The sequence below is a fragment of the Taurulus bubalis genome (genome assembly GCF_910589615.1).
Source record: "Taurulus bubalis genome assembly, chromosome: 14".
Lineage (NCBI taxonomy): Eukaryota > Metazoa > Chordata > Actinopteri > Perciformes > Cottidae > Taurulus > Taurulus bubalis.
The window spans coordinates 9596415-9610670 of record NC_136602.1 but is presented as its reverse complement, the minus strand read 5'-3'; the positions used below and the strand labels follow the sequence as shown (position 1 = coordinate 9610670).

Sequence of the window (14256 nt, the reverse complement as noted above, 5' to 3'; positions counted from 1 at the left end):
TTAGGTAATTTTGAGATCATGAGAAATACCTAATACGTTGGTATGATGTTTTGAAAAATGCTTTAAAAGATTTCATATCATATTGTGAACAAGGTCCAGTGAAATATAATGACACTGTAGCCTATTTGCAAAATAAACAATAGCACATTTAGATAAATGAGTAGGTTATATTGCATGCATGCGATGAGAAAAGGCGAGTTTCTCTTTCTGAGTTAGATTGTATTGTCTAAGAAAAGTTTGAATGTACAGTAGAAAGAGGTATTATTGGAGGGACGCAAAAGGCGGCAACAATACACATCCTATCCCTGGATTAAAGTAGACCATCAAAGGGTTTTCTATCATTTTGATTGCTAGAATAGAGTGACATGTAATCAGGAAACCCTCATGGTCTAACTATAGAAATAATGTTGTAAAACAAATTCAAGGCTGTGTTAACACTAAAACACTTTTTTTTTCTTACTATAACACAATTCTAAACATTCATAATTGTATTCAATGTAATCACATGTTATTCGCTGATCAGCTAAATATATGAATACAAATACAAATATAACCTTTATAGTTGAATACATAGAGATTAGAGAACAAACACACACAAACAGACTTTGTCTTATTTGTACCCAATTTTTTTTTATTTTAAGACAAAACAAGCATCTTGTTAATTATACAATTTAGAATATCTTGTTATCAAAGAACCTGCCCGACATTTAAGCATAGTAAGTCATTATTGGGAAAATAAATCAATGATATTTTATTTGTATTTATATCCATAAATATGCACAAATGATTGTCAACGCATACTGTAATTTGGCCTTTATGATCACCTCCATGTCATCCATCGCTTTAAATACTGAATTAATGGGCTTCAGTATTCTGCAGACATGGTTGTTGCCATTTCAAAATATTGCTCCTGCTGTTTTGTATGTGTCAAATGCATTTTTTTAAATGGACAAAACAATGTAGCGAAGGTCTCATGTTCAACTAAAGTTAGAGTCTGACACATTTATAAAATGACCTGTGGGTAATCACAAAGTAAAATATGCTTAAGCCTGAGCCATGAGAAATGGACAAAAAAGCACTGATAAATTGCTGTGCTCATTGTGAATTCCATACTCAATTGTGGCATTGTCCAGGGTAAATGGAATTGTACATTAAAGTCTGAATATGCCTGACTTTGGGGGAGTGATGCATTTTATTTTCCCTCTGTCTCCCACAGATGTGGCCTGTAGAAGCCACAGTATTGCGGTGCTTTCAGAGAAAAGGCCATCTTTAGGACCTCTTGATCAATCTGTGACCTTTAAGTACATAGCCATCTCGTAAATAGGAGGGTACGCTTACAGAGACTTCAAAAGCAAGGGGACCCGATAATTTCAAAATGGAGCGGTGTGGAGTGGCGCTGGTGGGGAGTCCATAAAAGCCTGCCTTGTTCTCTACACACCTCCTCTTTGCTCCACAACAGCCAGTTAGGGTAATAGCTCAAGGGAGAAAGGGGAAGAGAGAGCGAGAGGGGAGGAGGGATGGATGGATGGATGGAGGGAGAGAAAAACAGGTAATTACTGGTAATCATTGGTCGAGGAAGAGCTGATGATCACTACAGTATAACAGATTGTACTGTTCCCAGTTGAAAAACACTGAGGAGACCGGATGTGCTGCTGTCTGCAGGTAACGACTGGGAAATTAGTCAGTAACCTTAAACCCCCCTCGTATTCATAGAGAAACTCTCTTTCTCTCATTTTCTCTCTTTCTCTCTCATTGAGAGGAGTTATATAAATCTCAATGTTCCACTCAATAAGTACAGTATAAGTAGGGACTATGGGTCCTTTATTATATTACAATCTTTTTTATTTAGATTGGACATCAAGTAGAGGCAAGTAGCTGTGGTTCAACAAGGAGACAGGGTGATACAAACAGTCATTTTACAGTGAGAGATGGAAACACTTGGATTTTTACCTCAGTCTTGATTTAAAGCTGAAATATATTCATGAAATATTTCCTGTCAAAAATGTCTGTTTAGTTAAGACAATTCAGTTTGGCTTTTTTTAAACTAAGTCAAATTCAGACTGTGTCCACCATGCAATAAAAGCCCTCCAGTGAAATGTGATTATTTCTTCTTTTTTTTATCCAAACGCTGCCATGAGATTCCCCTGTAATTCACCTGCAAATAGCCTCGGTTTTCTGAGCATGGCTGTCCAGCAACATTATACATTTTCTGCTCAAACCATGTACGTTAAACACATTCAGTACATACAACTTCAATTTATGAAAGTGCCTCTAACCATTTGGTAGAATATGCCTCAACCTTTTTCAGAAATGAGTGAGCATTGATTGCAACCACTATTGCTTTTTTATTTTAAAGCGAATTTGAGTCCCTTACTAGAATGGATAATTGCATTGCAGTGTTGATCAGCCAAGCAGCAGACATATTTGTGAAAAAGTGCAAGAAAAACTTGCCACGGAGTGAAGATTAAGTACATCTCCATGATCATTTCCACAAGGTCAGGCCGCTGTTCAAATGTACTTAAATTATATTTGCAGCAGTTACAGCTGGTTTCAAATCTCTTGAAAACAACTTGTGCAAACAAATTCATCAATGCAGATGTATTGTATCACTTTTAGGTCAATGATTTCTTCGACTGCCTCTCACATTCAGTGTTGAGCTACTAGAAGTGTAGACTTTAGTAGAGCCAGTGTCACGAGAAGACTTATTGATTTGGAGCAGTGTCTACCTTGGGCTCTGTGTGACTAGACAGTGGCCTCATCACGATGGGAGTCTTTAGTGGATCAATTGGGAGCACTTGCGCTGCTTGTACCTGCTTGTAACTGATAAGACATCACTTCAGAGAACTGATAATGATTAGCTGAGTGTAAACACAGCAAATTAACAGAAAAATATGAAAGGGAATTGGCCTCGAACATTGATTGGTTGGTTTTTACAACACAAAATATAGCTGCAGTATTTTTTGGTTATTATTCGTAATTTGTTTTCCAATTATGCATTGGTATATTTAACTCCAAACAAAGAATCGACAATAGTAACCCTAAATCCTAGAGCTGAAAATTACATTGCATTGTTTTCTTGTAAGTACGTGACAAGGTCTGCTAAGTGGCCACGTTGTTGTGACACTTAAGACTCATGAGATCATTGCCGTTTCATCCACATCCCATAATGGTGACACGGTGAGCGCATATCCTGATGCGGCCCCAGTTGAAAGGAGAGGCATGAGATCATTCAGTATTGACCTAGATGCTAAATAACACACAGGAGTTTGACCCCGCCAGACAAAAGTTTGATTTAAAACAGATGCACAGAACATTTGAATAAGGACGACCTTTTATTGGTTGAATAAAAAAAAGAAACTGTTACGGCATGAAATATGAATGAAGTCAATGAGAATGTGATGCTTGAGGGCAGATGCCTCTTGTGTTGACATGTGACAGCGCTAACTGTTGTCATGGGAAGCCCGTCACTTAAAACAGGTCAGATCAAAATGCGCCGCTGGGAGTTACGCCTTACGTCAGTGCTGTCAAACAATGCCACACCGATAGAGGCGTAATTCTCACTCAGTTTGTTTTCAAAATTACAGTATCACTTGCACATTGCCCACACCCATGCAGTATCCTGTTTTTTTTAAGTCCTCCTGAGCCAATGCAATGTTTTTGTCGTGGCCATTCAAAAGGAATTACCAATAACACTACTAATAATAAAAGGCTTGTAACGGATACATCGGTGGTTTGTCATCTCGCTACAGTTTAATCTGGCCTGCAGGTACTATGGCAGTGGAGGACAGGTAACGTGAGACTCAAAGATTCGCTGCATTAGTTCTGCTTAGCTAACCGTGAATGCTAATTGCAGGAAGAACAAACTGCTACTCTCCCCTCCTTTTCCTCTTTCCTCCCCCTTAAGCTGACAGTAGAGCCCGCATGAGAAGCACAGAGAGTGTCATACAGCTTACCTTGGAGCGGGAACAAAGAAGGTTGTTCTGCAAGCGAGATTCAATACGTATACGGAAACACGGTTTGAGAATTTAGCTGTTGATTTCCCCGTAGCCATCATGTTGTCGTCTCATGGGCGCCATGAAAGTTTGCATGGGGAGAGTTTACGTAACAGTCTAACTGTATAGTAACTCTCATCCAAATCAGGGGAAATGTTCCCCTGATTTTCAATGTTTTTCAGCTAAGCCATCAGTGTCAGGTTGAACACTGAGTTTGTATTGGTGTCCTTTTAAGCTGCAAAAAGGAACAACATGTCTAATTGTTTAGGATTCCAGGTGTAATTAGACCATTTGACATTATTGATTGATTATTGTTTTACAGATGATTGTTAGCAGGATTTTAAAAGTTCAGTTCGCTGAAATTTCAAAACCATCAACTAGCACTAGTATTATGTTACCAATCAGCCTCTATCGCAAACATCTCTCTGAAATAAACTAAAGAAATCAGAATGATCAAACCAATCATAAAAGTTCATCGTAGAAGGCTACAATCTCAATTGAAAGAGCGTGCTCCTTTCAGAGGAATTCAACCGTGACGTGTCTTTGTGAGAAAACAAGACAATAAAAGAAAGAGGGCTAAGAATAGAAGAAGTAAATCCAGTACTAATACTGATACTGATACTAATCTGTGGGCAAGGTCAAAGACCCGGTTACGCACCGGAGGCTATAAAGGCTCAGAGGTGCTGGTCAGCCTGAGCCGCCAAAGCTGTGATCCCTCTCTGAGGTTCTGACCTGGGCAAATGAGAGGCCACTACCCTAGTGGCAACCACTATCTCCTATCAGTCTTCTATACAGACATCTATAGGCTACCTGCAGGCCCTCGGGTGGGAGCTATCATATAGCCACTGTACCAAGCACTCCTGTCTTTACCTTGCAGTGGAGATTTATTGTAATTCGAAGATTCCTTTACAAAAGCTTGGGATCAGCGTTTCTTCAAGGATCTCTGTGCAGTCCCATGGGGGACACCCTTTGATCCCGACCTTCGAACCCTAAGGGTTAAGCCTTCCCTTTGCAAATAAGTTTGACATGATGGACCACTTCCTAAATTGGCCAATTGCTCAGTGCCATTTCTGGGTCCTGCTGGTTTAACAAGTGTATGTTTTCCTTCCAACTTTCTAATGTCTTACCACATCAGTTTGACGGCTTTGAAGGTAGTCTTTATCTCACACTAATTAGATTCTTACGCGTTGATAACGATGTGACATAGTCATTATGCATGGTACCCTTACAAGTTGTAAATGCTATCTTAGACGAAAACAGACTTAAATATGTACAATATCACCACTAAGGACATTACAATAGGTTGAAACCAATGTTGTTTGTGTATTCCATTGGGATTCACACGTCTTCTCTTTGTCTCTTTCACACAACCTCCCACTGTGTGTTTGCCTGATCATGCTGAAGGCCATACTAGCTCTTAAACCATCAGAGACAGTGAAGGAGAGGACTGGCGGTGTCGAGTCCTACCCTGCAGCATGTGGTTTGTAAGTTTCTGCCCCTCCCCGCCTCCATCCTTTTCCCAATCAGATTAGTTTGCCTAATAGTGAGAGGAGAGGTTGTGCTCAGTGGGCCCTGCAGGCTTGAAAGAACAGGTGGCCAAGTGCTGAAATGGTTTTTCTGCATTGATCTACAAACGCGATTTGGCGGTCTGCATCCATGTTATAGGCTCCTAGATCACAAACATCTGAAAGTCGGCTGAACTGTATCACAACTTTAGTACCCATCAATCAATATGATTTGTCATTGCACAGTAATGCATTTGGTCACTGTCATTCTGCCACAGGAAATATAATTAGTCCTCTTCCCGTACATCTTGACTATAGTTTAGTTCTACAGTTAACTGTACCTGTATTAGACATCTTTCGGATCTACCTGCAGACCGTTACTCAGATGGATTACCCACTAACCTTTCCTGATGACCTCTGTAGGGTGTGTTCACCTGCAGGACCATGGGAATCTTCCCTGCCAGAATGCCTCCTCCCAGTACACCGAGAACGTGCCTCACCAGCCGCCTGGCACCTAAACGGATTGTTTAGGGGTGCAGAATTAGTCAGGTCACGGAATCCATGGCCTCAGGCCCAGCTAATTACTTTCTAATGTGACGACCATTCTTTTGAAGAGCTGTTTTCTAGCTGGCCAAATCCCTTTAAAAGCATCTTGGGGGTGCAAAGGGGGCCAAGAGGGAGTGCGCTGTGGCAGGCCACACCAGGGCCAGAGGGGGTGCTCAGGTTACACTCAGCCTGCCGTGATGCATTGTTGGTGGGACGCAGAGGCTCCAGTGCACCCCCTCCTGAACCACCACCACCACCTCGTCCTCCTCCTCCTCCTCCTCCTCCTCCTCCTCCTCCTCCTCCTCCTCCTCCTCGCACTGTCCCTCTAAGAGAGGCTGCCACAGTGCCTTGCAGAAACTCTGACACCAGTCCAGAGGATGCACTCTGCACATGAAATCCTACACTCAACTAATGGTTACAAATGTGTTCTCAAAGAAATCCCTGGTCTCCAGTATAAACCATAGACTCACACTGCTGGCTCGGCATACATGTGCACAGGCACACACACACACACACACACACACACACACACACACACACACACACACACACATTGCACATGTGGGCACATTGGCATATATAGTTGGGGACAATCTTTTTTGCTGAACTGGTATATTTAAAATGGACTGCATTAATGTTGTGATATTAGGTTCATATTTTACTCCTGTGGGGACAAGAGAGAAAAACTAAAGACTTTATATTTGAACCAATGTCGTTGTTTGATTTTTACCACCAATTACAATTTACTACAACGATAACCAAACTTATCAAAGAATTGCTTGTAGAAAGCACAGGTGGCTTGTGGCTTTGACAGACACATCACACGGATTTCAGCGACCTCTTGCTTTCTTTCTCTCATTCCCTTAAAGAGAATGTATTCCCTTCCAGGGGAGTGATCTCTAATTAGCTGTCAGGTGATAGTGTGCTGCTTTCATTGTGCGCCATGCTGCTGTGCTGCAGGCTATGTGGTCAGCAGTCAGTCTCAGGCTGAAGTGACAGATCATCTCTCTATACACCAGAGCCCTGCAGCTGAAAGAGACCACTTGGTCGTTACAAAGAGATCCCAACTCTTCATATTAAGGAGAACTCAATATCGAATCTCATAACAAACAGATCACTGCTCCAGCAAAGACAAGGGGATCACTTGAGAATCTGTCTGTGCTCTCATTAATAAAAACAATAGCAAGTGATATGTTTGTCTCCCACCAATAGATGATGGGTGACTTGGATCTGAATTATTTAGTGGCCCTTTGTTTTTGTCAGTTTGTTCAATGTAGGCGGTTTTAATGGAGAAAAGATCCTTCTTATATCATGTTCCAACATTCAGTGAAACTGACACAAGCTTTTGGAAAATCACAATCACATTTCGTCATATAAGTGTGAAAAATAACTACTCTTTCCTGTACTTCCCAATAAAAGCCATATCTTCTAACTACACAGGATATGGCAGACAGGTAATTCCTGATATAAAAGATATGATTTCTTCCTGTCTGTCTGGTAGTTTCACTGCAGGTCTCCTCCAGACAGTTCCAGTATCCACCCAGGCAGCAGAGGGACCTTGTTTGAAGGTCATGTCAGCACCGGGGCGTAAACGTTAGACCTTTTTGTGGTCAGGGTAAATGTACAAGGACGTCCTGCGGGAGCACTCCTTCCCTCTCTTTAATCGGCGTATAACAGGTCCTTGTAGAGCCAAACTGTCTGCGACACATCAGCACTTAGAAATAAAAAACCCTTAGCCAACCCAGTGACGGCTGCGGTTTGACTACGGCAGCTGGATCATTTCAGGAACAAAACAGACAGCTCTGCTGGTAGAAGGGAAACAGGAAAGGGGAAATCCATTCCACGATTGAGTAAATATGATATCTCTATTTTTTAAATCTTCCAATTTTAACTTTTTAGTAATAAATTGTTGTTTGTTGATCATCCCTAAAATTATGAAAACGACTTGCTAGTCTCCCTCTCGAAAGAACACGATGGAACTGCTCCACTGACTTTGTTGACACAGTGAAATTGCAGGTGCATTTTATGGCACTATTGTTGTCTGTTAGCGCTTCAATAAATGGACCTAATGTACTGAGCGTTCCGTTTTTTGCAAAATTATTTTGTCTTGAAATGACACTTGTTTTTCAAATTAACCATAATATAAATAAGAATTAGTATTTTCAAATCAAGCTGTCGCTTTATGAATTCATGTTTTTGTTGCTCTGTGATCTGGAATACAATATTTTGAAACTGCTTCTTTGACATTTTTTTCTTATTGCTCCAAAATTCAGCTCCACTAACATCCGATGCACACTCTGTAAATAAACAATCCACAAAGTGAATCAGAACAAACACAGAATATACAGCCATCTCTCTGTCAGTGAAGCCAATAATTTGAAGGAGCCGAGAAAGCAAACTTAACAGTTCTAATGCTCCAGCCGAGAAACTTAATTTACCAATTTGCAGGAAGACAAGATGGCAGGAAACAAGCCAATTTGCCACGTGTGCAGCGCACAACAAACCCCCAGCCTTGCTGCCCGGCCTCATGAGAGGTAATTACCCCTAAAAAAGAATGCCAGGCTGTATTAAGATGTTGCCGCATCAAAACGAGGGAGACAGCCTCATTACAAGTAATTATGAGGGAATTAGAAACATCATTTAACTAAACGAGCAAATAATGTCCAGGATATTGAAGAAGCTGCCTGCACTTCTGCCGACCGCTGCAAGTCCCATTACAAAAATTGTAGGTCTTTAATAGAATAATGACATGCTTTATCTTCCCCTGGCTCTCTCTGAGAGGGTCTTGAAACAGAGTGAAGGGCTGAGGGAGGGAGGGTAGAGTAGGATGTGAAAACAACTGTTGCAGAGCTCGCTGTCCTCAGTGTGGTCTCACTCTTGAGTGTGTAGCATAAGGACTTCAAGATAATTCCCCTATTATCCTTACAAATACAAAATGGAGAGCAGAGAATTGTATCTCACATCCATTATTGCGTCAAAGGTAATGCTAATGGACTTATCTCTGGCGTAATAGCCCGAGTTCTCTCCACATACTGTCGCCAGTAATAGTTTGATGCATATTGGAATGGCACTTCCAAACAGGCAGTTCAAGAAATGGTTGGTAATTTAACAATGGGGCAAATTTTTACCATTAAAGCCCTAATGCAGATTTTTGGTTAAACATTGTTCTTGGAGGGTTCAAATTGGATTTGACTTTTAGTTTAATACATCTCAAAATATGTTACGAGTTCAGCAAATTGATTTTAAGAATAAAATGGAATATGACAAAGTAATAAAAAAAAAAGTTAGAAAATTGGTACATCCACATGTTTGTATGCCTGTTTAAGTAACCAAATAATTGCCAATCTGTGATTGTTCCACATTTGACTTCATATCCTTTCTCCACGTGTCTGCTTTACCGAGTTCAGCAGCATAAGGAGAAGGGGTTAGGGGCTGGGGAGGGGGGACAAACACAATTTCCCTTCAGCTCCTTCATTTCCAGTTGATATAAAACAGAATCATGAAAAATCACTTCTGGTCCAAGCTCTCCTTTTTAACCATTAACCCATAAATACAGAAGCTGGTTAAAGCCAGCGGATGACAGGGCCTGCCTCAAAAATCTAGTTACGCTCCCCTCAAATTCATTTAGGGAGCAAACAGGTCTTGAGAGTTGTCTGGCTTAATGTATTGCGATCGCTTTTAAAACTCTTGTCTTGAGGCAGACACGAGGCTCTGCATCTGCTCGTGGTGTTATACTTCATAACCTCCCACTCTAATATGAAGCCACACACACCCTCTTTAAATCAGATGGCTGTAAATATGTTAGTAGTTGAAAAGCCTTCAACCAAAAAAATGAAGGGGGGAAAAAAAGCCTTCTTCAAATATTACAAGAGAACATTATAAATAAAAAAGTAAAGTAATGTTGTTGCAGCCTGTTTAAATATAATGGGCTCTCTATTAACTTAGTTTTGATCTACATCATTTTATCTCAAGATGTAAAAGATGATATCCGGAGGTTTTAGTATAATTCATTATGATCCTGTAAATATGCTCTAAAAGAGAGAATCAATTTGCCCGGTGCTCTCTGTCTTTGCCTCTCCCTCGCCACACTGTGTGTAGCCCACAGTTTCCATTACTCCCATCATAAATTATACCACCGAGTGAATTACACTTGCTTTTCACCTTACCAGGCAGGTTTGATGAATCCTAAGGCACAACACATCATCTCAACAAATCTTCATCACCATGCCAGTCGCTGTCTCTTTGCAGTTTAAACCACTTCAAATCATTTTCATTGCCCTGCTATTAAAATTTGTAATTCACACCTGCCATTGCAGTGATACATAGTTACATTGAACCCCCTCTGTCACCCCCACCCATTCCTCTCTTTCACTTATTCTCTCCTTTGCTCGTCACCGCATCTCCACACATCTCTCTCTCCCTGTCTTGTAAATCAGACAACCTCAGGTGACAGGTCATGCAGATTTCCCACAAGTCAGTGGGGTGCAAACATCCATCCAGAAGAGTGGCGCGTTGCCGTCACACCTGATGATATAATGACCACTTGGAAACTAATAAACAGCTTCATTCAACCAAAGCTATTGCTCCTTTTCATAAGCGTTACGGGCCCCCCATCCCTCTCTCTATCTCTCTTTTCTCTCTCTCTCCTATCTGTCACAAATTCATCCCCCTGCGCCTCACCTCTTCGCTGGTGCTGGAGTTACCCATAAATCACTGCTGTTGTCTAACGCTATCCATTTTCCCAGAAACACAGGGCGGCTGTTGCAGAAATTGGGTCAGGCATAATCTGCAGGGCAGCAGAGCCTGGCTAGTCATGATTCTGCTAGCTAATAGCGCACAGTGAGAGATGGGTGGGATGGGTAGATGGGGTTGACTGGGTGGTGATGGTGTTGTGGGTGGGTGGGGGTTCCTTGTACATGATGTGACACCCAAGAAAAGCTGGCCAAATGATACAGTTGTATCGCTAACCATCAACCACGGGGCATGTGTGTTCTTGGGAGGGAGTAAGTGTGAGGGATTCTCTTCAGGCTTTTGTTTAGTATTTGCATGTGTTGAATTGTTATAAGACCGTAAATTGAACTTTAACAATATGAGCTGGACCTCTTGAAAAGCTAAACTAGTCTCTGCATTAACAATACATAATGTATGTGTATTCAATGGGTAACGGATTATTCAATGCACAGATGGAGAAAAGTGATCAGCTTCGATTAACTTTGACAATATGCCTCTTTATTATGGTTCCCCTTGCAAAGCCGAACGCTTCGAGAGCCACAGAGGGGGCAGACTTCAAATAAGAGAATCTCTGTCCCAGAGGATTGGCTCGTGATGGTGTGCATCTTCTCTCTTGCTCAAGTCATCCACCTTTTCAATTTAGTGTTGTCATCGATATTTTATACGGTTTGTAGGCTACATTTTCTCAGGAATCAAACAAATATGGACGCTACAGTGCAGAAGAAGATGAATGGATTACATTTCACACTGCGTCCCTGCACACATGCTGCAATTAAAATGCACCTGTCAAGAAGTTTACAATGTAATATTTGATGTAATAGTAGAAAGTATAGGGTGAGACCAGTGAGCCAACAGTGTATAAACAGTAATGTCATATTTATGAATTAATGCAGTAACTCCCAGCCACCCCCTCATTTCATGAATTGCTAAAGCACAGGTGTTTTTTAGTTTAAAGCACTTCTTACAAAACCCTCTGGGTGAGAATTACTGCAGCTCTAGAACCAAAATTCTCCTTTAATTTCTGAATATCTACATTTTCACACTGGTTATTACAATAGAAAGCCTTGTGATCACATTGTGACAAGACTGTCAACACAGCTAAATTAAACAGTCTTGTTTACAATTGTTTTAAGTGTTTTCCTTAAATTGTGTCAATAGTTAAGTTAACAAATGTAACAACACAAAAACAGTACATAAAATAAAACCAATCAAGCCCAACTTTCACTGAAATAGAAAATTTATTGAAGAAAAAATGGATAATGTTATTATTGAAGGTCTAAATTACAATAGAAACAATTATATTTTTCCTTAAATTGAATAATAATGTTTTTCCTGTCAGATGAAATAAAATGCTGCTGCTGCTTTGCAATATATGTGGCAAAACAATTATGAATATAAACACTGTAAAAGCACTTTTTTGTAGAATCCATTTTTTCTTGAATGGGATATGACTGGTAGACTCCATAGTTGTATCAGTTCGAGGAGGAGAACGTAAATAGAAGTACAAAAAATGATTGTAATTAATTATACACATGGTGTATTTTATACAATTAAGCTTGGTTGCTTTCATGGGAGACATACAGTTGCTGCATAATAACAATTTCCTCGACAAATAAAGTGATACAATTAATATACAGGGGTTATGTGGAGACACTTATAAGAATGTTGTATTGTTTTGTAATGCGTCTGTACGTGGACTGCAGTGGTAAACATACAGCAGAGTCTATCAATACTCAATCTTGTTATACAGGTTGTATAAAGGTAACGCTGACAGGCTGTTCCCCGGGTAATAAAGGGGCGTCGGGAAGGCGATGGACCGGGGAACCGGAACACGCAGTAAGGAGTTATCTCTGAAAACCAGCGGCATCCCTACTAATGTCTGTGCGGAGGCGTGGGCCATGTTGGCCGCCTCCAGTTCGGCCGATAGCTGCCGTTTCCATTTGTTCCTCCTGTTCTGAAACCACGTCTTGACCTGCGTCTCAGTCAGCTGCAGGCTGGAGGCTAAGCAGGCCCGCTCCGAGCTGCTCAGGTACCGCTTCATGTCGAAGGTGGACTCCAGCTGGTACACCTGACTCCGGGAGAAGACCGTGCGCGTCTTCTTCTTGGCCGAGTTGTTGCCCTGCTTGTCCGCACCGTCCGCGTGTCTCTCCTCCGACAGAGGGGACATCTGACGGCACGGTCTCTCCTGCTCCTCCTTGTAATCCTGCAGCAGAGGCTGAGGCAGGTGCGGCCGCCGCGCGAGCGCGTCATTCCCAGAGAGAAGTCCTTTACCGGGACCTTTACGCGCGAGCAGGAGAAGGAGATGGTGAATATCATATAGCCGCATAATACAATTTTTTTTTTTTAAAAACAGGCAAAAGGGGAAAATCCTATTTTTTTTCCCACATACCTACTCAGTTTGAGAGTTCGTAAAGTGTGAACTCTGACTTTCTAAATCGACTGCTGAAAGCCGGTGACTTTTTAAATAAACAATCCAGCATGAGTACGCTCGGTGTACATGTGAACTATTAATAAAAACCTGCTCTATTTAACGCTCAATTGACGAAGTGTAGTGCAGCCATTTTAGAAACATGTTTCATCAATTAGCAGGCTCAATTAAATTCGGAACGAGAGGAGAAGACTGAGGGCTAATTATTCGACCTTCCACTCTTCCGCTGCTGCAATGATAGTCTGCAACGAACAAGTGGAAGTGGATGAGCTGCACGAGGGTGGCAGTCACAGACACGGGCTAATGAAATGTGAGCTGAAGTGGAAACAAAAACAGAAAGCACGAGGCCTGTTTGTTCATTTAAAAAATAAATAAAGAGCCACTAATTAGGCCTATACTGTCATACAATTGTATATAGTAAACAAATAACAGAGCATCTGCAAATGTGTCCAATAACATTTACACTTTTTTCTCCACCACCACTTCTATTGTTTTTGTGTATTCCCCTTTCGGTAATAGTATTAATAATAATGACGATAATAATCAAACAGATGCTCACCTATGCAGAAGTTGTGGGCTCGGTGCTGGGTGCACGGCTCGCCGTGACCCGTGTCGGAGCAGAAGTAGTCCGCCGAGTCCTCCCCGCCGCTGCACTCCTCCTCGGAGGACACCGACAGCGAGCGCCTCCGCGGCGGCGGCGGCCCCTTGGCGAGCTCCTTGTTCACGGAGCGCGGAGGATCGGCCGGCGTGCCGAGAATAGACTGGATGGTGAAGCTGGAAATCGGGCCCGACGAGCACTTGCTCCCGCTGTCTTCTGCGCTACTCATTCTCGCTTCATAACAGTATGAAGTATCGCCGGAATCTGTCTGTCCCCTTGTATTCCGTTATTGGTTTCTGCACGATTGGTGCGTGGAAATTACGAACGCGGCTTTTTGTCTTCTTCTTCTGTTGTTTTTTTTTGTTTGTGTGTGTGTGTGTGTGTGTCCCCTCGTCGGTTTAATTGTGGAGTTTTAACATTGGAGGTGTTTTTTCTAGAGCTCGGAGAACATGAGTG

At 41.6% G+C, this 14256-nt stretch overlaps 1 protein-coding gene across 2 annotated transcripts; it reads right to left on the bottom strand.

Annotated features, from left to right (window-relative positions):
* Positions 1-12139: 12139 nt before the first annotated feature.
* On the bottom strand, positions 12140-14029 carry hmx2 (H6 family homeobox 2; the record flags this gene model as incomplete). 2 transcript variants are annotated; one of them, XM_079229791.1, is made up of 2 exons in its annotated part: positions 12140-13051; positions 13762-14029. In XM_079229791.1, the coding sequence occupies 2 exons, from the start codon at positions 14027-14029 to the stop codon at positions 12501-12503; spliced, it is 819 nt and encodes a 272-aa protein (XP_079085917.1). In that variant the 3' UTR covers positions 12140-12500. The 2 variants fall into 2 exon arrangements, with proteins under 2 accessions (XP_079085917.1, XP_079085918.1); XM_079229792.1 differs by having other exon boundaries at positions 12140-13039.
* Between the last annotated feature and the right edge of the window lie 227 nt (positions 14030-14256).